General features: G+C 41.3%; 1 protein-coding gene across 2 annotated transcripts; it reads left to right on the top strand.

Annotated features, from left to right (window-relative positions):
• Positions 1 to 843: 843 nt before the first annotated feature.
• On the top strand, positions 844 to 23930 carry LOC142796283 (uncharacterized). 2 transcript variants are annotated; one of them, XR_012893704.1, is made up of 6 exons: positions 844 to 1138; positions 4582 to 4664; positions 6700 to 6837; positions 13326 to 13746; positions 15772 to 16044; positions 18358 to 23930. XR_012893704.1 is itself a non-coding variant. In XM_075886561.1 (5 exons), the coding sequence occupies exons 4-5, from the start codon at positions 13378 to 13380 to the stop codon at positions 18373 to 18375; spliced, it is 387 nt and encodes a 128-aa protein (XP_075742676.1). In that variant the 5' UTR covers positions 846 to 1138; positions 4582 to 4664; positions 6700 to 6837; positions 13326 to 13377; the 3' UTR covers positions 18376 to 23930. The 2 variants fall into 2 exon arrangements, 1 of the variants encoding a protein (XP_075742676.1); XM_075886561.1 differs by lacking the exon at positions 15772 to 16044 and having other exon boundaries at positions 846 to 1138.
• Positions 23931 to 25939: the final 2009 nt, after the last annotated feature.

The following is a 25939-nucleotide window of genomic DNA, read 5'->3' as shown; positions in this document are numbered from 1 at the left end:
TTGCGCATATGGTCAATTCTCGTCACACGTTTTTTTTTTTCAAACATTTGTAGCACTTAGCTTTTGGCTTTTTTAAAAAAAGAAAAAAAAACACATCGTTATGTATTTTTTGCATATGCATGCTTTTATTTTATTTCCTGGCCATATCTTTCACAAGCCAAGCCAGGATGAATCCAATCGCCTTTGTTAGTGGTTAAGAGCAGTTTAGCGCCACACACGTTTTGTTTCCTTGCTGCATTTATTTTTATATTAGAAATGGTGCAGTTCTGCTTGGTACGTTTTGATGGCGATGCGGATAAGAGAACGACTTTAGACGTTGTTAAAATGAATCGTGTCGTGAGTAAAGAAAAAGATGGTCCCTGCGAATGATCGCAGGTGCAGTTTCCTTTTATTACTGCCGAACAATTCAAAAGCCTGTTAATCTTAAAAAATCAACGAAACGTCGCTTCTACAATCTGAAGAAATTTCGGCACTTGCAATTCACATGGAACACCGCAAAATGCCTTTCCCGTCAACGTGAGGTGACCCTCACAAGCTTTCGCTGTAGAGTTCCTCTGTTAACTTTTAATCTCAACAAATCAGGATTTTCATTAACTGACCTATGTGTAGTTTGCAATGAACCGGAAACAATAGATCACTTTCTTCTCACATGCCGCCGCTTCGCCTCACTGCGCCGAATAATTCTTGAAAGACCGATTGGTATGCTCGGATTGCCAGTCAATACATCCACCCTATTATTGTTTGGAGCCAGTCAGTTGGGTGTGGGCCGCAGTGCTATTCTGTCAGCGCTACATAAATTCATTCAGGCAACCGGAAGGATACGCTGCTAGTGGTACTGCCAGATATATCCAATTCTTTCTCCCCCTTCCTCATTCTTGTTAATTTGTTTTATATAATCTGGTTTATTGCATTCTTCTGCAATTTTTCACGTTTTTTTAAAGGAACATTATTATTGTTCCTATCTAATTTCTCTTTATCTTTTTAGCAAGCGTTGTAAAAAAATGATCTATTATGAAGTACAGTGTGGCCAATCCCCCATGCGGGTATGAGCCAAGATCGCCTTGGAGACAAGACAAGACAAGACAAGTTCGGTGGCGGGACAAAGGGTTGTTTAAGGCTACGCTGATTGCCATATCAGGTAAGCTTGAGTTTTGGTTTCTAACATACAAATACCGATGTCACATGAGCTGTTTTGATTACGATCTGGACCGGATTTTGATGGTCACTCCTGCTCGGACAAATCTAATTCGGATCGAGCTTGGCGCTCATGTCAGCTCAGTTGTGACCTGGTAGCCAAATCTGGATACACAGATCAATGTCGGGCTGGAGTGCGATTGAAAGTGACCTTGTAGCAGTACAAGATGTGGATCGGTGATCGCCGTGACCAAAAGTGACCGTGTGACACCAGTACAACTGGTGGCATTACTAAAATGTCTGCCGTGCACCACGTTGGCGCCGGTGGTATTTCCTGTTGCTAGGATTTTTCATTGCGTCAGGCCTTCATGCTTTACTTTTCAGTGTAACTAAGGTGACTCATGGACACTTTTTATTGTTATCAAGCGCGAATGGGCGAAAATGATCAAAACTTGTACATCACGATCTGGTGGACTTCTGCGCCGAAATTGATCTGGATTGATCTGCACAGTGTAGCAGTGACTTTTGTTTATCGTGACCAAGAAATATGGTTTCGATTGGCCCTGATTGCGACCCAACATGCCCGTTTTCACACTGATAATGTCCTGTCAACTGAGGAATGTGAATTTACGTAAGCTAATAGCTGTTAGGGGCTACCTTTTGCCATACCAAGACGTACACCGTGGGCGCTGAAAATGGCGTTAACATTGTAAGGCCTTATGATTTATCGTAATTTGCGCCGCGTCTCACGGACTAATCAAATCGCATTCATCCTAATGGCATCTGTCACCCTTTGCTAGATCTAAAAACTTAGAAATACGTACTTTTGACAAAACGTTTGCTTACTACACTAGAAATGTAACATTTGTAATAGCATCTATGGTTCAGACATATTTTGTACGTCACTTGTAACAAATTCCATGTGGTTCTTGAGGTTCACTTCAGTGAAATGGACTTCATAGTTGCAGCATCTTCAATGTGAGAGCAACGGCTGGAGTGGCTGTGATATATGTTGCAATGTTGAAAAAGATACAAAGTCAAGCTAATGACACCACATATTGCTTGCTTCCACATTTCACTATACCTGAAAGCAGATTGGAGTTGGTATAATGCACGTTTATTTTACTATTACCCCAAGATTTTTCTTTTTAAAAGACACTGTTGTGGACATCATCAGCTTAAACGTGAGTAACCCTTTACTGCCTAACGTCACGAATTCATAATATAACAGAAAACTTTGAGCAAGCGTGCCTTCTTTAATTCCAGCTGTCAAGTACTCATGGGGAATGTTGGTTTTAGCATGAAAAATCTAGCGCTATCTTGTGCAATGTATTTTAAGCTAGAATCAATTGTTTTTAGCTGGTGGCGGTTAGTGCAAAGCATGTGCAAGAGCACTCACTTTCGCTCTCTTTCTTTTTCTTACATGGCTGACGGGAGTTTTATCGTCAATAATTTGGTAATTTGGTGTGTACGCACTCTAGATATGGCACATGACATGTTGCGTTGTTCTGAAGTACGTTTTTTATTGCGAGGTTTTCACTTCCGTGGCATGTGAAGATTTTGCCACGTACGTAAAAGTATGCAGTAAAGGTGGATGTTAGATGCGTTGACTATGAAATCATTTAGAGGTTGCTATTTAAAGCTGAAAGTGAAAACAATTTTCATTTTCTTCAGCAGTTTGATAAGTTAGGCATTAAGGAGTTAAGTTAGATGTGCGGCACCTTGGACAAAAAAATTTAAGCACCCTAATACGTCAACTCGTGAATGTTGGTTGGCTTGAATAAAATGGGTATGTGCTGCAGGTTGCTAAGCCAGACTGGCCTATCGGCTTGTGCCGTGGCTCTTTCTTGCCCACAATGAGTCAATGAGCAGGCCTTGAATGATGTTCAATACTATAGGCTGCGTTGCCTTCATACGACATGTGCTTTGCTCTGTTGTCCAACAGACAGCCAATATGTCTATTGTTTATATCATTTAATACGTAATTGCTTTCAAATAGTGCAGCAATCCAATTAGTATTCATATAAGGGTTGGTTTACCATCTGCAATCTTTTCCTTTTTGCTATCTAAAAAATATTAGAGCCAGTTCTCACGTGTGAAATCAGCATAAACAATGAAGCAAGTGCCACCACCCTGCAATTGCAGATTGAGTTCTTTCATCATCTTATCCTGTTTTCTTCATCTCTTTCAACGTCGCCTTTTTTCTTTCATTATTTCTTTTTATTTCTGTATATCTTGCACTCTCTCCTTTTTTTTCTTTCTCAATTCCTGTTCACCCTCACTTTCCTTAACCACACCTGGTTATGCTACACTGTACATGGTTATGCTATGGTTTACACTCTCACTTCTACATCACTACTCCTCATCCTTGCTTTCCTTCTCTACCCTTTTGCTAAACTTCCCTATACAAGGCTATATCATGCTGGACCCTCTCCCCTTTCTTCTTTTCTTCTCACCATTACATTATTCCTTACTCACTTCTTTCCCACCTCATTTCTATATTATAATATGCAAGGCTATGCTTTGCTATAAAAAAGTTTACTGTTAGAAGGGTTGGTGTTTTGACATGAAAACCATCTTGAGTAGCGCAACTAAACAGAGCATGCAGTAATAAACAAATAAGCACAGGCGCACACTAACTACTGATTTTATTGAAGGCAGATTTACACCTTTATACATTTAACAAGCTGCACCAGCACATCGTCACGATAAACAATTTAGATAAAAAAAAACAAGGCACAAAAGGAATTTCAGCAATGCATGGCACAATAGAAATGTTGCATACGCACTTGTTTTCCTAATAAAAAGTGCTTCTAATATTTCGTGAGCCGTTTTTGTCCGCTTCTGCCTAGGGTATTTTGAAATTAGAATCATAGTTAACAATCTTAACACGCAATGCAGTGGTCAATGAGGTGACTTCTCTCCATATTCAGATTTCTTTCATGTTCTCTGCGCCGGTCATTGAAGCAGAACCCCATCTAGCTGATGTAGACTTATACGCAGCATAGCGGTCATCCCGTGCTTGAAGCTGCTTGGCACAAGCTTGCTTTCGGTGGTTCACACCTGATGAGTTTTTAGAAATTACGTCTTGCTCAACCTCTTTTTCTAACAGCTCTGCTGTAAAAAAAATGTTGGCATGTGTATTCGTTGCTAGTAATATATTATACGCGTAGGTATTGTGCGCACTTGTTAAAAAATATTAGGAATGTTTGTACCTACTCAGCTGGAGACTGAGTTGCAGAAGGTACACATGTGAACGTAGTAAAATTATATGCCTGTTTTTTACCTAGCCGCATTTATTCTATTTACTAAACACTGCAGGTTAGACACTAGTTAGGCGGCAGTGTACTCAAACTCAGTAGCTTTATTGCCACAATACATGTTTGGTGATAGAGCTCTCATTAGGATTGTTTCCCATGAAATTCATACTTCTAATACCCATTTCAGAGGACCGTCTCGAGCTAATTAGGCCAATAGATAAAGCTTTTGCAGAATATAACAGGCAGGCCATGGCAGACCCTCAAAAAAGTGTAAGTTGTTTTCTATCCATTGTACAGTGTTGACTAGCTTCCACAAATTGTTTTGCACAAAACCCAGGCTCACACATCACTCCCATTCAACTGAAACTACAACAAGAATAAATGTAACCTTGTTTCATTTCACAACTTCTTCAAATTGGACTTTAAGTAAGTTATCAAGTTGGATGGTATTGGCTGACATATTCTGTGGGAACCATCATGTACGCCGTTCTCAGGACACTAGCCCACTCGCTGACGTTTTGTGATCATTGCTGATGGTGCGTTTATTTTTGAACCACTCCGCTGGAGCACTGCCTGCCAATTTGCTGTTTTTTTCATTTCGCTTAAGTTTATTGTAACACTTTATTATCAAGCAGTGTCATGCAAGCGCTCACTTTGTAAGCAAACAGAAGGGACCACTTCTTTCTCTGTTGATGCTTAAGTATTGTTCGTATTGTGTCTTGCAACAGCTATGCCTTTCGTTTAAATTGCAAAATATTTAATTCAATGATTAAAAGCCTGTCACGCAAATGCACTGAGCATTTTTATACCTTGAAGTGTACCTAAGGATGCTGCTATGTATCATCATCAGCAGCAGCAGCAGCCTGACTACGTCCACTGCAGGCCAAAGGCCTCCTCCATTTTCCAACAGTCAACTCCGTCCTGTGCTTGCTGCTGCCACTTTATACCTGCAAACTTCTTAATCTCATCGGCCCACCTAACTTTCTGTCTAACCTGCTTGCCTCCTCTTGGAACCCAGGCAGTTACCCTTATTGACCAGTGGTTATTTTGCCTACGCGCTACATGCCCAACCAATGTCGATTTCCCCTTCTTTATTTAAACTATGATATCCTTAACGCCAGTTTGTTCCTTGATCCACCCTGCTCTCTTCATGTCTCTGAAGGTTACACCTATCATTTTCCTTTCCATCGCTCGCTGCGTCATCCTCAATTTAAGCTGAACCCTCTTTTTAAGTCTCCATGTTTCTGCTCCACAGCTAAGTACCGGCAAGGCGCAGCTTTTATATACCTTTCTCAGGGGATATTATTCTTTCAGAGGATAGCTACGTTTGTTCCCCCGTTTTTACCTCTTTGCCAACGGTCTTACACAAACACACAAAATAAGAATCAAAGTTCATGAAGTTTCGAGAAGGTGTGTTATATCTGATACCACTAACCTGTGAAAATGTGTAAATAGAACAGACTGGCGGCTGCATCAATACACGACTAAAGAGCATGCTAACTCACTAGCAAAAGAAACCTTGTCATACTTGTCAGGGCACTGTAAATCATAAACTTATTTAGGGTTAGCGCTCGTCTCCCTCTTTGTTATTTGGTATTTTGTGCATGCTAAAAAATTTATAGTGTGCATAAATACCAGCTCGCCCAGCTATCTGTTTTACAGCCATTCTCTCTTTTTTTTCTTTTTGTTCTTTTAGAAAAGCTAATGGAGGAGTTGGTCACCTTATTATCAGTCGCATACACACAGCTGGGCTCTCCCATTAAATTTTGTGCGTTTTGTTTGCATTGAGGCGTTGTTGCATTTCACAGCGGTTTTCCGCCAATTCTGCAAGATTGATGAGAAAAGCTAACGTTAAGACTAGGTTTGTGCAGAACCCCTTTAAGTTTATAAGCACATACTGTTTTAAAACATGTTAATTCCGAAACTATTATCATTATGAGGAGTTTTTCTTTACTGTGCTTGTGTTGAAGCTTAATTACTGAAGAACTAAATTCACAGCGTACACATGTATGACTGTTATTTTTTTCTTGTTTAGGGAAATAATACTGAGAGCATTTCGTACATGACACTTATAATAGATGTAAATGTTTATCTAGGTTTTTGTGAAAACCTAAATACCATATTACCTTCTGTTAAGATCTCTAAAAAATTCTGCCATTTGACAAATCGCTCCAAATAAGAACTTCACTGATTACCTAGACATACTAATATATTAGCTTGTGCTTGAGGAACTATATAAATGATGACTTCACTATAAACAAATTACATCATAGTTTAAACGTTTGCTGGCATTTTGTTACTATAGAAAGACAGACAGTGAAGAAGCCAAGATTTGGAGCTGCTTAAAGAAATACAAAACATCGACGTGAGCAGCCTTCGCAAAGAAAATGCGTCTTTGCGGAAGGAAAATGAAAATCTTCGGGAGGAGCTCAAAAATATAAACGTAAGTATTATACAGGCTTTTTTTGTCACCTTCACAAGCTTAATTACATCAAAGGACTGACAACTGGCCAAAGCATGTCATTAGACTGCTAGAAATAAAAGTAGAACTACAGTAAACGGAACTTGAGGTGACCAAAAAATGTGTTCAATTAAAACAAGGGTTGAGAATCTAAGTAGGAAACAAGTTGTGCTGGATGCAGTTGTTCTATGTAAGCGGCAGTTCCATTTAACAAATTTCGTTTTACTGAGAGTCTACTGTAGATTGGTGACAGGTCTTACGATCCTCTTTGCGATTTGAGCAGGATCACATCTTTAAGACTCACGGACTACCCCTTGGGCTTGTTGAATAAATTAAGACATCACGAAGACGGACATATGAGAACCTGAACAGAATCTTACAGTTGTGCCACGAAATATGCAGATTAAAAAATGTATTATAAATGAATCACGGTATTTTCCACTGTGCCAGTTTATGATCAGGCACTCTGATCTGTAATCGTTAGGTTGCACTGAACAAAACAAGTTCTGTAAAAGTTTGTTGTCGGTCCCTCACATCTGCGGCAAAAACCTGTTTTAGGCACAATGTTGGGGCATAGCACACAAGCACTTGCGTCCTGTGCCCCTACCTTTTTCTCTTTGCCTAATTCAAGCTGTGAGTGTCAATTACTTAAAATTAGTTTGTCTAAAACAGCGTCTTATTTAGCGCAATATATGTGAGGTCGTTGAAAAAAATTCTAGCTATAGCTATGAGTCATTCTTTGTAATTTTCAGCTGCAGTAAGATGAACACGGAAGATCTTGAAACATTGCTTTATTTCAAAGGTGCTGAACTTTTTTATTGCAGTGGTGGAAGGAAGTTTACAATGTGGTTCAGTTGCAACAGCTTATTTTGTGCTGAATAAGTGTAATACATTCAATGTTGTCTGTCGTGTCAACAGAACTATTATATTGTGTTCACTGCAACATTGCAGAAGTTCAGCAACTGTTTGCTGCTTTGTTTTGTGGTGTGCGTTATTGGCTTTCCATTATGGCAATCATAATCACCTAAATGTCGAGTCATTTGCCATAAATCACAAGAATAATGTTGGAATTGTTATTTTAAAAATACGTAACAAAGGCACTACCAAATGTTTGACCATTTCCCAGTGCGAAGTAGGTAATGGTAGCAGCTTTACTGTTTCTTGTGGCACTGATGGTGGTGCTTTGCCCAGAGGGACTGTTTTTTCCGATATCAGTTGTTCAATGACTTTCTAAAAAGAAACTGCTGCTCAGTTTGATATACTACACAGTCACCACATTCCACTAGAGACACAGTGGTGCATGAGAGGGCATGTAAACAGTGCTCTCCTTTTGCTTTAGATAGTGCTTTTTGAAGTTCTTAGCAAAATGGCACCATTTCTCAGCAAGAATTCAGTCGAGTTACTGTATGGATACAAAAATAAACGCTTTTGATTGGGCTTTTTGTGTAGATTTATGTGAAGCCTTACGTTAACAAAGGGAGGTCTTGGGCTACTTATTTCCTGGAAAAAATTGCGATACATTTGCTGCAGACAACGAAGTTAGGGAGGAAAAAAAAGTGAACAGTACTAGCGCAAACTATCAACTGACGTTCATTGATTAAACTTAGAAGAATGAAGGCTTCCTGGAAATAGGAAAATTGGTTTACGAAAAGAGTGGGGCTCGGCGATCTTGCTTCATGGTTTTCAGATGCAACATCTAGGGTGATTACAATTACCAGATGTGGTTCTGATTCAAAGTTCTTATCCAAGTATGCTGATTAAAATGCTATTTGTGGCTTCTGAATAATTTCTTTTCCCGTGTGCTCAGATTTGGGCGAATGTTAAAGAACCCAAGGTCGTCCAAATTTCATGAGCCCTCCACTACGGCGTCTTTCATAGTCTTATGGTGGATTTGGGACGTTAAGCCCCATACATCAATCATCGATCAACCAGTCATGATCTAGATTTTCATGGGGATTAGTACAATAGAGCTGAAACTGATGCATGCGCTTTTTTTGTCTGATATGTATCCCAAGTTTGGCGTGTTGTCTTATTTTTTATTTGGGCAGAATTGTAGTTTTTTTCAAACAATGGGCTGCACCCACATTCTCTGCAGTGCATAGAAAGGTTGCCTGTCATGGCTGTCTGCTGGCATGCATAGCGATGCTTTTTGAGCCGCACGTTGATAGTTTGTTTCCGCAGCAATCGTAGCACAATTTTTTCCAGTCGTGAAGCCTTGCGAAATGCGTGTGGGAAATCAAGTGTATTGTAATGGGGCGCTTGTCATAGTGAGCGGTATTCTATGGCTTTGTAGATGTGTCAGAAAGCTCGGCACTTACAGCTCATATTTTTGATATGCGAACAATGAAGCCAGGCTCCATAGTTTACACCTACTTACTAGAGGTTAAATATTTTTATTAGTTTAAAAAGTAAACTGCAATATAGTTTAATAAAAAAATAAACTTTGTATTGGTTTGTTGAGGCATACTGAAAGATTCTTCAAAATTTTTCGGACATCCCTTGACCTTCTGCTTGTCCCCTACTAAGAAAGGACAAAACATAAATTCTTTGCTGTGATGATGCCTTTTGCTTCAGAAGTGTTTCACTCACATACTTGTTTATTTAGATCTAAAGTTGAAATCACTGCTGGCCTGCAACGGTACAGTCCTCTTCGATTTCTCATGCTGCTTGTTTTACTTGACAATAATTTCGATGACAGAGTGGGAGCAAGTTTATTCCAATTACATTATAAATTACAATTTATATTTACAATAAAAGGTGGGAATAAAATGTCACTATGAGAGATTTGGTGTCGCTCTGTGAAGCAGGTAAAGTTGCTCCACCAAAATCTGTGGAGTAGACTTGGACGCGGCATGAGATACCCCCTTTCAAGCCCATAGCTAGCAATATCTTTTTTAGAGAAGGGGGGAGAGTCACTTGTTTACAAACACCTATTTTCAATTTCATTCTTTGTAAAACACTCCCTACCACTCAAATATAGGGTGGGCTTGCATGGGCCCCTAACCGCCGTATTCATGAACCGATCTTAAGTTGTGGCGGTAAGGATACTTACGAAAGGCCGAAAAAGTTTAAGTGTAAGAAAGCTACAAGGTGCATTTCAGGAACCTTCCTTATCCTGTCATAAGGGCACCTTATCAAAGGCGTCCTTAACTCGTTAAATATATGCCCTGGGCTTGAGGGAAGGTGAATGTTTGCTACCAAATCATTACCTAAAGCTGCAATAAATTAGCCTTACTACAAGAATCAAACAACAATATGCACAGAATCAGCCAAACGCAAACAGCAGAAGTGTTTGTTTAGGTGCCAGCAGTTTTCGGTGAAATACATATTTTTGGTCTGGCTACTTTGCTGCAACTCTAGTCGACACAGTGTTTTTTGTTTTTATTTCGACGTCTTGCATGTTTACGTTGTATTCGGTGGTGTTATCGGGGTCACTGCAGCGTTTGCTGTTATCTTTTCAAGTTTTTTTTCAATTTGACTTCATTTATTTCATACTTTGAGTGGCCTAATAGCTTTTTTTATGAAGTTGCCCTGATTGTGGAACGGTGCACTGAAGTGAACTTCACCAACAAAGTAGCTACGTCCTGACAGATTTTGTTAACAAGTACCAAAACGGATGCCTTGTGCCTTCAGAGAAAAGGAAAAACGTGGAAGCAGCTCACAACAGAATTCAACAAACCACACACTGTAATTATGTGAATGACTGACCATACAACTAGAAAAGTATTTGCACCACTTCGAGAAGCTTTACCAGTACGGTAGGAAGTGTATTCAACCATAGCAGGCATCCGCTCGACTGAATTCTTGTGACATGGTACGAGATATTGACAAGGTCGTTACTTCCAAATGGAACGTGTCAACTCCATAAAAGCACGATGTGATGAGCAGCTTCATGAGACATGGCACATTGAACCCACGACCATGGACATTTTTCTGCAGAACAGCATAGCGAGCAGATTCTTCACGGCACTTTTTGTAAAGCAGAGGTGGCAAAAAATGTCTTATTTGTCAAAGGTATCAACCAGGTCCCACCCATCGATCAGGACTCGCCGTGGCAGTGACGTGTACGCGTAGGCTGTGCCATTCAATATTTACTAATTGCAGTGCACATAATAAACAAAATACGCAAGTTGTCGTCCCCCACCATGTTTCAGAAAGCCTTAAGGTAAGTCATAGGCTAGCTTAACTGAACTTTACTTAGGTATGAGAAAAGTTCCGCGATAAGTGCAAGGTAGGTTCTTGAAACGTGCTAAGTGCGGACCTATTGCTAAGCTTGACTCAAGTCATAAGGATAAGGCTAAGTTAGGCTTGTGAAAATGGAGATAAGGCTCTGGTAGTGGGCCTGCTTCCTTCAATAAACTCATCTGCTTGGGGGCACCGGCAGTATTGGCGAGTGTGGTTATATGTTTTCATAGTAATGACATAGAAAATGTACGGCTTGAAAAATTTCGCAGCATTGCTTCTGCTGCTTGATAGCAACATCTTCAAGTGGAAGAGCTAAATTTCTTGAAAGCCTTAGCTTTCAAGAAATTGAGCTCTCCCACCAAAACCAGCTGCCTTGTTCAAGGGGTATTTGTTGTTTTTCAGTTGTAGATATGCAGGGACTGTTCTATGCCAGAGTAAGAGTTCAGTGGCTGCTTTGATCTAGCTGCCATTAAAATTAAACACTGCGAAAACATTGTTGTTTTCATCCTTATTCTGCAACCAGAACTACCCTGGTATGCAAGGCACCCTTAGCATTGTCCCAGCTCAACATTCGAACTAAGTAGAAAAATAACAGCATACCATATTTACTCACATAATGTGCACACCCCTAATATTTAGACAGCTTTACTAAAAAAGATTTATAAAAAATTGTTTTGCACTTCCTGACCCATCCTTCTGTGCGTTCTCGGCGCACTCATGAAGTGACTTAGGACCTTCTGATACTTTGGACGGGTGTGCTCCTTACCGAACAGGTTTGAGCAGTCATGCTTACAACGGGCTGCAAGTGCGAAGTCCTTTCTTTCAAAGACTTCTCCCGAACGACGGTCCCAAGAATACCATACCCTAACAGTGTGGCTTACCAAAACACCCACATCGGTTGATGGGTCTTCAAAACTACTCGATTTGCTGGCTCCATATATTTCGCCATCTTTTCTGCCGTGAGAAGGCAGACTTGCGACACGGCACAGACTATTCTCTGCAACAAAAAGATTGCAGTTCTTTTATATTTTTTAAAGAGACACAAAGTCAAATAAGAATTTACGTTAGAGTGAAAGCTCAATGTACGACAATACCTAAAACGACAATATTATCAACAACAGTGCCCTACTTATTGAGAACTTAGGGTAAATGCACAAGAACACAAGCGTTTAAAAATGATCGCGAAGACATCAGAAGGACCGCCAACAATTATTCTCCAGTAATCAATCAAACTGCATGAAATAAAGAACTTTCCGTGCATCAAGAGACGCAATAAAATGCTGCTTGTTCGTTCATGTTTGATTCATGGAAAAGAGAACCGCCGGACGTTACAATTGCGAACTGCGCGAGTGGTTAACAAATTTGATTTTCGCGTGGGTACACGAGAGGTGGTGCCATCTGGCAGTGTGCAGTTGAAACAAAAGCGTCTGCGATCTCGGAGCCAATGGATGGAAATTGATCAATGGCCGTTTTTGCTGCTGTGGCTTCTACTGCTTTCGGTCAGCTGCTACTAGCGCAGTAAAGATGGGCAAAGCTGTGCAGGGCAACAGTGACGTGAGACGGAGCGGTCCGTGCACTTCTTGAAGCGGGTAGTTTTAAGTGCGCTATTCCAATTCAGACCATTAAATCGTGATTTTATTTCAAAATAGGCCCTTCCTCGGCACAAAAGTAACACTATACGAGGTTTCTTGGCCACCATTTCAACAACCAACGTCGACTTAATAGTTGACTTTAGTGTCCCTTTAATGTTGAGAATGAAGATTCGCTCACACCTCCTTGAAATAAATTCTTAGCTCTGATTTGAAAAATAATAGTCTATTCTACGTTTCTAGGACTTGGGCAGGGTCATGCTGCAGGATTAGTGATAATAATAATTGTTGGGGTCGAGGATCTCAAACGCCAAACTTATTGGGGCAGCTTGTACCCATTTTTTGGCCACAGGTAAATGGCAGTTCTAATGTTCTTAATGCATCGTTTATACATCTGAATTATATAATGGTTTTGCATGGTCACCTCACATTCATAATCAGGGCTGTACTGTGTTTACTTGTTGACCAAGGGCACTAATTTTTTCAGCCTGTACTTAGCACTGCTAGTATAGACACTGATTACTAGCCGAGTTGCCTTTTTAGTCTTGTTTACAAGAATCATCTTTGTATTTTGTTCGGCACCAGTGTTTCATTTAACAATTAGTATTTAGCTGAAATTGTCAGCTTAACACTTTTTTCCACTGGCACTTACATTTACATGTTTATGCTGACAGTGGCCTTTTTTGCTTTATCCAGAACTTAATGGCTATTTGAAAAGTGCGGAAGCACTTCTGAAAGAACTGACAAAATGCACATCTTGCCGAGGTCGTGGGAAGCGGACGAGGAGAAGCGCGGTGCGGCCAAAAAAATGGGCCCAATAGACCGGCCTGCCATGCTGAAACAAACTGTTTCAGCAACGCTTCCAACATCAGCAGACGCGCGTGGACCTCAACGAACCTGCGACCCAAACCACGAGTCACCGGACCTGCGAGTCACCCCACACCTGCAGGCTGAAAAAGAGCCGGGGCCATGTTTGGCCTCGAGGACAAGCAGCTGTTTACCAGCCTGGCCTGCTGAAGAAGACAGGCCAGTTTATAGCTGCCGCCCAGCGGGCCCAAGCAGGGAACCTGGTTCTGTGACAGCCACGCAGTTGCTGTTCTGTTGGAGTGACCCTGATGTAAGTCTATTTATATAAGGCTTTCATTGTGCACTGGTGTAGTTAAAGTGGAGAAAAGGCTGCGCTGCAAAGTTGAGGACAAAAAACGGGACTCACACAACGAAAGTGCATTGAACAACTGAAGGTAATTGAAAGAAATAGCCAGCCCCGCCGCGGTGGTCTAGTGGCTAAGGTACTCGGCTGCTGACCCGCAGGGCGCGGGTTCGAATCCCGGCTGCGGCGGCTGAATTTCCGATGGAGGCGGAAATGTTGTAGGCCCGTGTGCTCAGATTTGGGTGCACGTTAAAGAACCCCAGGTGGTCTAAATTTCCGGAGCCCTCCACTACGGCGTCTCTCATAATCATATAGTGATTTTGGGACGTTAAACCCCACATATCAATCAATCAATCAAAAAAATAGCCAAAAAGAGGGTAGAGTAACATACAAGCGAGTGGCTACTGGAAGCGAACCACGCGTGAGCCTACTGATATGCTGTCTATGTCGTAATACACATGCTTTTATCAAACTTCTATTTTTCGCTGATCCTATTTGTTATGTTCTGTAAACGTGCCACTTGTCTATCTGTAAGTGCTATCAATTGTGTGCGCCAAACTCCCCTTGTATGTTATTCCACCCCCCCTCTATTTTGGCTATTTGTTTCATTAAACTTTAGTTGTTAGATGCGCTTTCCCTGTGTCAATCCAGGTTTTCGTCGTCAACCTTGCAGCGCAGCCTTTAACTTCAGTATGTTCGAACTAGCCTCCACACAAGCTTTTCTAATTAAAGTGCAGACAGTCTCATTGACTTAATATGAAGGCTCTTGATGACAGTATTTGTAGCCGCTTATTGATAAATGATAAACTCCTTTGATGACTCTGGTATGAATTAGGTTGATAAAATAATATTTAGGAGGTAAGCATAGTTTTTGGAAATTGACCTATCTTCTTATCATGCCTGCTAATGTAGGCCTTGTGTGCCGGAGTTTTTAAATGTCACTGTGTAGCTCCAGAAAGTCGTCTATTTGCCGCGAGACCAAGCAGAGTCATCGCCTGGTGACAACTGGCCGAAACAGTGAAGTGTGGACTGCTCCTTGGGTCATCTGCTAGCCACGTCGCGATTCTATATGTGCGTAGGTCATGTAGATTCTGAAAGCGTGGTTTGTTTGGTCGTGCCTGCGTGAATGTAACTGTTTATACGTATGCCTGAAGCGACGTACAAAAGCATTTGATCCTGCTCGGCTGCTAATGCATTGTAATAAGATCGGGGAGTGCAACTTTCCAGAGTGCTGTTTATCGTCGTCAGACCCTCCACACTCAGCAAAATAATTTCAGAATGGGTGCTGCTTTCTGTGTCAAACATATCGCAAAATGCTCTTGACATCCTCCAAAACATGAGGACAATAAATGCTGTGTGAACGCACGACTCGGCTGTAAAAAAAACAAAAAAACGCCACAGGCTCTAGGCCATGCGCTTGCACGCTGTTGGTAGGTTTACAACTACGGCGCTGTAGTTCATCGATCATGCAAGGGGGCTTAGTTCTGTTTATCTGGCCCTATATAAATACAGTCGAACCCCGCTACAACGAAAATGACGGGACGAACGAAATGACAGTACACGCTGTGAGTTTAAGGCAGACAGCCCCATGCCCGATACATCCCTGGGAGTTAATGAAAATAATAACAGCTGAGGAAGTTTGGGTAAAGGCAGTACCGTAATAAGGTCTTTGTGGAAGCTTGAATGTAGCATAATAATATGATGAGTGTATGGGTTTCATTCCCAAAACCACAGTATAATTATGAGAGGTACCGTAGTGAAGGGCTCGAGAGATTTTGACGACTTAGGGTTTTGAACTAGCACCTAAAGCTTAAGCAAAACCGATAGAGTGGCAGCCTTCATCATTCGCTATGAGAAATAATGTGCCGTCTGTAAATTTTTCATTTTTAGACTATGACACTATGCTTGCAGGTAGTTTGCCTATATTCACATGCAATACCTCACACCTGGCTGGCTTGCTGACATATAGAAATTGTTGCTCTTGACTTGCAGAGACGCTCGTTGGCGAGTTCCGCGTTCAAAACTTCACACAGTGCTACAGTCTAAGGCGCTTTGAAGGGAAGGTGGAAATGACCTCGATGAAAAATGAGAATGAAGACATAATTTCGCACCACCGCTGACCTTATGACCAATGAGCCTGTAGTGAGCAAGAGTGGGAGAGACGTGAGACATCGTAGAAGAAGGCTGAAGGGGCCCTGCCGATCCCGTCAGTTTATTTCAGGCCTGAAGCGTAGCCGCAATGGCTGCCAGCGTCCGACACGCCAGGTGCGTGAGCTCGTTCTATTCTCCAGCAGCTCGACCTATACATCAGCTGAGCTAGAGGGGCGGTGCCGTGATTAAGAACAGGATGAAGATGATTATGCACTACAGGGCTCTATCCTAGCGCTTTGCGTGATTTGGAGTGTATATAGACACTTTCCTTGTGTACAAACACAGGAAAAGAAGAGCTTTCGAAAATCGCCCGCTGATTTTCTACAGTTTATTTTCGGTATTTGGCAAAATATATTCAGGAATTTGTTTTTTTGAGCTGCATAAAAATCACAAAATATTTCTTTTTTCCTTAACGCACGTTCCTTTAAGTGAAAAACGAAAGAGAGATAGCTTACTCTTAAGAAGATCATGAAAACGTGCTTTCAGTTTTGACGGTAGGAGCGGGTCAATGAGGTGACCGGAAGTGTTTCGGGGTACAACGTTGCAACCCTGATACCACCTATACGAAAGAAAAAAAGATTGTAAGAGACTACATACATAAACAACAATCCGTAAGGTGTCTGTTTGGAAATTCGACGTTGTCAACGTTAAGGGACAATCGCAAACAAGTGGGTCTCTGGTGCGCGACGGCATGGGAAACACGCTGCGGGCGATGAAGCAGACGCTCGGGTTTTATGGCCATGCAAAAGCGTGTACTACGAGGATGCGGCGAGATTATTCGAGAGCGCACGACATTTCGCAAGCGGACGTTGTCGAGAAAGGTTCTTGTGGATACCATGGTCTGATCGGTAACGTCGACAGTGGGTCGGTGGTGGTGGTGTGAATGGCGGCGTCGGCGGAACGCCAACCTCAGCGCTGTAAGGCACTCAGTGTGCTGGAATAGGTACGCATGCCGATGGATGCACACACGTTGAGCTCCAAGAAGGACACGATGGTCACGGCGGGCAGGCAGATTCATGACTAGCGCTTCCTTGATACGCCGCGGAGAGGCAGTAGACGCCTGGTGGTTGCGGTCTTGCATCGAAGGCTCCGATAGACGGTCGCGGAACCCAGTAAGCTTGGGTTGTGCCAGGGAGTTGGATGGCGCACCTGTGCTCTTGGAACGACTTTCCTTTTTCAGTGCGCGAGGATTGGTGTGCAGGTAAGCTTGGTTTGAGGCTGTTTCTGTAGCAGGCGTGACATATGTCGTCTGCTGTACCATATAGGGACCAGGTGCATCGTCCTCTGATGCGTAAGTCATTGTTGCTGCGTCGTGCAAGTTCGGCCGTGATTTCAGAGGGCCGCAAACTTGTCTACGGCAGTTTGATACGCTGTACGTTCCATTTCAAACAACTACAATATTGTTATCTGTTATGACTCCCATCAGAGAAGTTTTTTTTTCCTTGCGAGTGGCCGAATATTTACCGCAGTGTGCATCCGCGCCGCTCGCGTCGTTATAAACTACCGTGATACTCGAGTTGATGCTTGGTCGTGTTCAGCGCGTTGCATTGTCTTAGCTAGAGCTCGCAAAGGTTGTCTTATGCTTGGGCGTTCATGCAGCTCGTTTAGAAGAATTCGAACTTGCGGTATACACCTGCAACATAGATTACCTGATGCAGCCACAACCCGTGCATTTAAGCCAACCGCTAAACGCGAACTGCATTTTCGAACAAATATTTTATGACTAAATGCGACCAAATCGCTATACATTACTGTGTGAGCGCCAATTCGGTCATTAGCCCAAGCGTTCTAGCACCATCGATTTTACTCTGCTTGTGTCCAGTATGTTTCCATTTCGTTATGTTGCGTTGGTTTAATAAATATTGTATGCACCTCACCCAACCTTGGTGTCAAAACCTTACTAAACGTATTTTCACTTTTTTTCATTAGACAGGCTGTGATGCTTAAGTGAGGGGTACTGCATAGCCATGAATTAGCAGGACACAATAGTAGTTTAGTGACAATAATTTTTGACATTGTAGGTATAATCGTTTCAGAGTGAGCAACATGAAAAAAACTACATCACTTGCATTAGAAATTGATTTATATTTTAACTGTATATGTTACCTGCAATGGATACTTGATGAAAGTGCATACCATTATGTGTGTGTTGTGGTATCATTGAATTTGCATGTCAACGCACTATGCACGAGGGCAACTCAAGCAGGGTTTTGACACATCTGCGATGTTGAAATTGCATATTATTTCTTAAGGTTGTAACTTTGTTCGCCAAAAATATTAAGAAAATATTTCTTGTAGCATCTCTAGTTTGCGTATATTCTGCTAGGTAACGACACATTGTTCCAAATCATTTTAAATAAACTGAAATATTCTGTTTTGGCAAGAGACTCACGTCACTATATTGTTTTTTCTGTGTTTCCATTGCAGCCTTTGCATTCTGCTTGAGCAAACTAAGTATGAAAGAATTCCGGACAAGCCTGTCATCAATGGTAGCTCGTAGAAAAGATGGCTGTAGATGTACAACACCTGCACATGACTTCTTGTTCCTGTGGAAAAAGAACTTGACTGAGCCACCTGGTTTCTTTATTAAAGTGGTTCGCATGTTCATGATGTTCAAAATTAGGCTTTCTTTTTGTTTCTGTGTAAAAGTTATCTGTGTAAAAGCGACCTTTGCAGATAGCTATGTGTTCAAGGGAGACACAATGTGCAAGAATGCTTATCAGTCTCAGCCATGCCGTTGACTAATATTCAATAATGAACTTATTAGAGACTGCAGCAGGCCCCTATGCATGTAATAAAATTTGAGCCAGCCACATATCTACATGGTTTCAAAGAATTCTTGCATGTATGTGCTTAGATATCCTGCAAGAAAATAAAGTTGCGGCTTGCGTCCGTACATGCAGGGCAGCGAGCACTAGCAAGCAGACTAATCCTTTATGAGCCACATATATTCTGACCAAGGGCCGCAGCCTTAGGTAAACAATAAAATGGTTACCCTTTTACTACTGGCAGGTGATAGCTAGCAGCGACTGCTCTATCCACCAGGGAGTAATATTTTACTGATCCTCACTCTCTTGCATATGTTATCATGAATGCAAAATTACACTTCAGAGCAGGATATCTTGGAGAATAGACATGCTTGAAGAAGTTTTTCAAGTTGAATAGTGTAGAAACACAACTGGCACAAACTTTTCTATACAAACATACCAATTTATTGTAGCCGCTGAAATTTTGTTATTCTTTGTTTATTGGGCATCTGACAGCAATAATATTTTTTTTCATGTCCCCCTTCACGTATGACTCTTTTACAAAAGTGGTTTTCTATTCTTATGGCTGAGTTTTAATGCAAACACAAAACACATCTCTGAATGTGTCCACGCTGCTACTTGGTATTTAGAGCACATACTTTTTTTTTGAAAATCTACTTAGTATGATGCGCTAAGTCTTGTATGTGATGTTTTAATATTTGTGTCAATTAGTCACTTTGATAATTGAAATTTTCGCATTCTTATAAGGCTGTAGTAGATCAATAATTTCATTTTTATTCTAATAGTGACCCAATATTTAATTTGAATATTTTTTTCGTAGGCTTAATTCATTGTCTTCTAGCATGTAAAGCCATCAGTAAAATCAAGTGATTTCCTACAGTAATACCTAATCATACCTAACCATTTGTGTTATGTTACAGTGACACTTAACCATGTTTGACGTTGTTAATGATAACTGACAGAAGGCATTCTGGAATATTGTAACTTAAGGCTGTGAATTGAAAGTAGAAGGATGACATTTTTATTATACATAGCGATATTTGCTTCTTTCATTATGCGTGATCCGTAATAAGAATAACATTGGCTGGGTTTCACGTGTTAAAACCGCAATATATAATTATCAGAGATGCTATAGTGATGGATTTCAGAAATTTTGACCGCCTGGGAAGTGCACCCATGTCTAAGCGGACGGGTCTCAAGCCTTTCTTTTTCGATGAAAATAGCGGATTCCACAGCCGAGGTTCGACTCAGCGGTCTTCAGTTCAGCAGTCAAGAGTTACACTAAATGTGCTGCTGGTTGTGAGCTGTAGAGTTGCTTCCGATCATGAATGTTAAGTACTGCAGTTTGGTGCCAACCAGGCATCTCCGCTAGAGCACTGATGGCGTTGGTCACAAGTGTAATTGGTCACAAGTGGTTTTCTGCAAAATTTTGTGCAATAGCACAAGCATAGTGGCGGGTTGCGTTTATCGTAGTCCATCCTCTGGTTCGAAATGCATAGTTTCCATCCACAATTTTCTTCAGCAGCATGTCCGTAGCTCTGCAGTCGTGATAATGGGTGATTTTAACCTTGCTGACATAAACTGGAGTACCATGCACCACACCTCACAGGGATCAGAGGATTTATTTGATTTAATGTTAAATTTCAACCTCCATCAAATTGTTTCATGCCCAACTCGTGTTCAAGGAACAGCCTCAAGTGTACTAGATTTAATACTTATTAGTAGTCACCTTAGCCATGTGGACACTCAAGTTGATGTTGTAGAGGGCATTTCAGACCACAGAGTGCCTGTTTGCCGGTTAATATTTGATCACAGATTACACCTGCAATCAACAGTAAACCATGTCCCAGACTTCAGTAAAGCAGACGACGCCAGCGTACTAACTTATTTAGCCCATGAGTTTTACGAGTTTGTGGAATTGAACTGTGATCCCGCCACAACTGTAAATGACCTTTGGCTAAGGTTCAAGCACATTGTTCTGCACTGCATGAATGAATTTATACCACTGCGGCGTACACGGCCGCAAAGACATAACCCCTGGATCACAAGAGAAAGTCTACACGCAAAGCGGAAAGTCAAACGACTTCGGAAAGCAGTAAAAAAACAGTGCTGCAGTGCGAATACATCAAAATTAAAAACAGCTATTTCACACTTTAAGGCCAAAACAAAGCAAGCAAAACAACATTATTTTGAAGTAACGCTACCGTCATTCATTACTGGTAACCCACAAAGGTTCTGGAAGCATTTCAGCCGTAGAAAAAACAGCAGTCCTGAACTTTCGTTGCAACAGAAAACGGCGAAATCTAATATGTACAACAACTATTTCCACTCTGTTTTTACAAAAGATGACGGGGAAATTCCACAGCTTGCACACATGAATAATATTGGAATCAGCCCTATAGATGTAGTTGATGAAGGAATATTTTCTCTTTTGCTCGACCTAGACCCCAAAAAATCTTCGGGACCAGATGACATCCCCAATCCCTTTCTTAAGCGATATGCCGAATGGTGCAGCAAATACCTTGGTATGGTTTTCCGCAAATCTCTCGCCGTAGCAAAACTTCCAGATGACTGGAAAAAAGCTAAAATAGTACCAATTCCCAAAGCAGGAAATAGCGATAATCCTTCAAACTTTAGGCCAATATCTTTAACCAGCACGTCATGCAAAATATTAGAACATATAATTTTGAAACACTTAACCGTTCTTTTAGAAAGTAATGGCGTTTTGTCTTCTTGCCAGCACGGGTTTCGCAGTGGATTATCGACTACCACGCAACTAACAGAAGTTGTTCACGATTTAGCATTATCTATTAACAACTGCACGCAAACGGATATTATACTATTAGACTTTGCAAAAGCGTTTGATTCCGTATGCCACAACAAATTAATTGCAAAACTTCGAAGTATTATTGGAGATGGAATATTAACAAATTGGGTTAAGGACTTAACTAATCGTTCACAATATGTCCTGTACGACCAAGTACCATCAGAAAACTTGCCTGTTACGTCCGGAGTACCACAAGGCTCCGTTTTGGGGCCTTTGTTATTTCTTGTTTTTATTAACAATATCACAGACAGTATCTCTTGCACCATTAGGCTTTTCGCCGACGACTGCATTATTTACAAAGAAATTAACAGTCATTCAGATCACCTTGCACTAAGCGATTCTTTACACCATCTTTCCAACTGGTGCGACATGTGGCAAATGTCGATTAACCCAAAAAAAACAGTGTGCATGACGATAACCCGAAAAAAAAAGAAGCTATCCAGTATGACTACAGGATTAAAGGCACCAGGCTTGAAAAAGTGAATGCGCACAAATATTTAGGCGTCACGATAACGTCAAGCCTCAGATGGGATACGCACATTTCTAACATTACTTCGGTTGCTCTGTGCAAGCTCTTTTATCTTCGCAGATGCCTTCGGTTGGCCCCTCACTCAACCAAGCTTTTAGCCTATACTACTTACGTAAGACCGGTATTAGAATATGCTAACACAGTATGGTTTCCTTATACAGTCACTAACATTCAAAAGCTAGAAAACGTACAGAGGAAGGCAGCAAGATTCATCTGCAACAAATATAAGCGCACTGATTCTCCTACAAATATGTTAGCAAGCTCTGGCCTCCAAACACTTGCGATTCGAGCGAAACAAGCGCGCCTTAAATTTCTTTTTCAGCTACTTCACAACCATTATAAAATTGACCCATCATTGTACATCCGTCCGTCAGACTCCCGCGTTATTAGGCACAAACATTCATACACACTGAAAGAGTACTCTTACCGCAATGACACGTTCAAACACTCCTTTTTTCCACTTGCCATAAGGGAATGGAACTGTTTGGATTCCTCCATAACTAGTGCGAAATCGGTATCCGACTTTGCACTAAAATTAGAAAATATGTTCTCTTAATGCGGCAATACTCGCATTACCAGAAGCATTGCGCCACCAGTGAAAGCGTATTAGTGGAGTGTACAAGTGTCAACTGGAGTGTTTGGAAGTTAGCTATTTGTTTGCCTGTGTACCACTGCACTTCATGCAAAATTTGTGTTCTTTTTGGTGATGGTTTCTTTGTCTTTGCAGATGTAAACAATTTGTATATTTTTCGCGCTTGTTCTTTGTGATGACTGTCATTTCACTACATTTCTGTTAATGTACCACCTGCATGTACAATCTGTACGCCCACCTGCTATGGTCTCGGAATGAGACTGGCAGTATTGAAAATAAATAAATAAATAAATAAATAATAAATAAATTTACTATGATATCACATTCCCAATTTATTGCAATATTAAATGATTGCTACGTGAGTTAGTTCTGATGTTATGATTGTTTCGTCTTTTATACTCTGTAAGGCTGCATACATTTGTTATTAACCTCTAAAGCCCAACAAGTCAGTGTGATATATAGTACATAATATGAAACACATGGCTAATCTGGGCGTGTAGAGTTTAAGTATACTTTCCATTGTTTTTCGAATGCCGTGAGAAGTGTCTTGGGTCAGAAAGTACTTTTGTGATGAGTTTCTTTTGTAAAACATTTGTTTTTGTGTTTTTGAGAAATGAGTGTAGCATCCATTTCCTAGAAAAATGATGAAAAAGTAAAAACTTTTACAATGGTAATCATGTGTTCAAGCTTCATTGGGTTAAGGCTGATCTGTTCATTTTATTTGTCTTCATCCGCCAGCTGATGTACATTATCTGTTCAAATATTGTCTGGAAAGTGCTCTAAACTGTACTGTGTAAATGAAAATAAATAAATAATTTTGCAGATTCAGATGCTTGTTGATATACCTTCTACTTATACCAGCCTCCATTATGCAGTACCATACAGGCTATCAACTGGCCTAATCTCTGGTCTGCATAAAGTCAGGCTGCTTATCGGACACATACAATACACACCATCTAGTAGGTATAAACCTGGTGACAACGTTATGACAGTTGGAAGACCTACCGGACGGTTACATATCAAATACATACAGGACGGTTCGCCCCGCCGCGGTGGTCTAGTGGCTAAGGTACTCGGCTGCTGACCCGCAGGGCGCGGGTTCGAATCCCGGCTGCGGCGGCTGCATTTCCGATGGAGGCGGAAATGTTGTAGGCCCGTGTACTCAGATTTGGGTGCACGTTAAAGAACCCCAGGTGGTCTAAATTTCCGGAGCCCTCCACTACGGCGTCTCTCATAATCATATAGTGGTTTTGGGACGTTAAACCCCACATATCAATCAATCAATCAATCATACAGGACGGTCAGAGATTGGACACGTAAATGACGGACGATATCAGGAGACCGAAAGTGGGTGGCGAAATCGTTACATCTTGGAGACATACAGTTTGCGTCATCATGCTGCCTCGGGGAACCATCTAGTACACTTGCGAGACATCCTCATTGTCATAAAAATGGCGGACTACTAGCTTTCACTTCTTATGAGTGAAGCATGTGTTTGAAGACTATCAAGTGTACACGCAAACGGTCGACTTTTGAACAAAAAAAAAATGCGATGTCATAAATCATGGCGCTTTTCAAATAATGGCAGAAACATGCATAAAAACATGTTTTTGTATGAATAAAATAATGTGAAAAAGTGCAGAACGATGGAAGTGTCACTATAGTTCGTAAGTTCTTATGGGAACTGGTGTGCAAACTCCACCAGATATTCATTGGGTAAATTGATGTTGATATGTAGTTTTTAATGGCGCAAGGGCCATGTCTTGGCCAAAGAACGCCATGGAAAAGATGGAGGAGCGGCAATGCTTCGGAATGTAACAATCACTAAGACGATGCTACAGAATTGTATAAGGGCCTAAAATTGCTCGCCTTAAGCGAATAAAACGTGATATTTTAAAACAATGCGAGTGAGGCGAAATAATTAGCTATAGACTAATGACAATGCTCATAGTAAAAGAATAAGAAAAACTTTGGGACTTACATGTTATTTAGCACATTTGCCTTATCAGTGCCCTTGAACACAAGAGCCCCGAGGCAGGGTGCTGTCTATGTGGCCATCGCAACTGCAACGTCTGGACGGAGGCCGTGCTACGGGTCACCTCGAAATATAGTTTTAAAACCATGTATTTCTTTTAAAAATGTCATCAATAATTTTTTCTCAAACAGTGCATCCCTACCAATAAACATAGAAGGGTGCAGCGGTAGCTGTGGTCGATAGGGCAGTAGAAAATGTTTTTTTTTCTGATATAGTCCAATTCGCTGCACTGGACAAGAATGTGGAGAACTGTAAGTTGTTCACCACATTTGTCACAGCTAGGTTTTTCATCACCAGACAGGAGATATGAATGTGTGCTGTGTGGGTGTCCTATTTTTAGCCTGGTAAGTGTTACTTGTCCGTAGCGTGATTTAGACACTGGTGGCCAATTTTCAAGTTTGGGTTTGAAAATATGCAGTTTATTTTCAGTCTGCCTGTCCCATTGGCGCTGCCAATATGCTCTGAGGATTTGTATTAGGAAGTGCTTCATGTCAAGTGCAGGGACAGTCAAAGATGAATTAGTGGCAGCGTTGTCATGCGCGGATACAGCTAGCTGGTCCGCGGCCACGCTTCCAGCAATCTCGCGGTGGCTTGGCACCCAGCAAACCACAACATGACGTTTTAGTGCATAGATTGCACATAAAAGCGAGTAAAGTGATACAAGCACAAGATTTGTATGTTTTTTCATTATTTTTAAAGCTGTTACAACACTCAGAGAGTCCGTTTATATAACCGTGCGTTCTAGTTTTAATTCCTTAATATGGTTGGCAGCAACAGATAGCGCATGAGCTTCTGTGGTGAAAATGCTTGTTTGTGGGTGCAGAATACCGGAAGCTGAAAAAGATGGCCCTACAGCTGAATAGGTTCAACCATGTAGTCTGGTGGTGTCTGGCGCAAGATCCTGTACAGACCGTCATACTTGGCTATGAACTTTGAGCAAAGGCCCACGATGGAGCGCCCACACTGCTAATACCCTTGTCAAGAGTAGACGCAGCTAGAGAACTTCGTCACATCGCGCATAATACCACGCTTGCGCACTGGAATTATCCATTTAACTCCAATCATCGCCCTAAGAATCTTAAGTCACTACTCCAGAAACAACTTCCATCCAAGATTTCTCGACGTGACGCTACAATGCTGTGCCGGCTGTTGACTGGGGTAGCGTTTACTAGATCATTCAGCCATCGCATTGGCATGGCGGATTCATCCATGTGTGAAAGCTGCAACTGTATAGAGACTATTGAACATCTCTTGTGTC

Source organism: Rhipicephalus microplus, chromosome 2, assembly GCF_043290135.1.
Source record: "Rhipicephalus microplus isolate Deutch F79 chromosome 2, USDA_Rmic, whole genome shotgun sequence".
NCBI classification, from domain to species: Eukaryota; Metazoa; Arthropoda; class Arachnida; order Ixodida; family Ixodidae; genus Rhipicephalus; species Rhipicephalus microplus.
Note: the sequence above shows the minus strand (reverse complement) of the source record. Positions and strands in the feature narration are given on the sequence as shown.

Excerpts from the sequence above, each read along its gene's own strand:
- LOC142796283 (XM_075886561.1), top strand. The coding sequence starts at position 13,378 with ATGCACATCTTGCCGAGGTCGTGGGAAGCGGACGAGGAGAAGCGCGGT.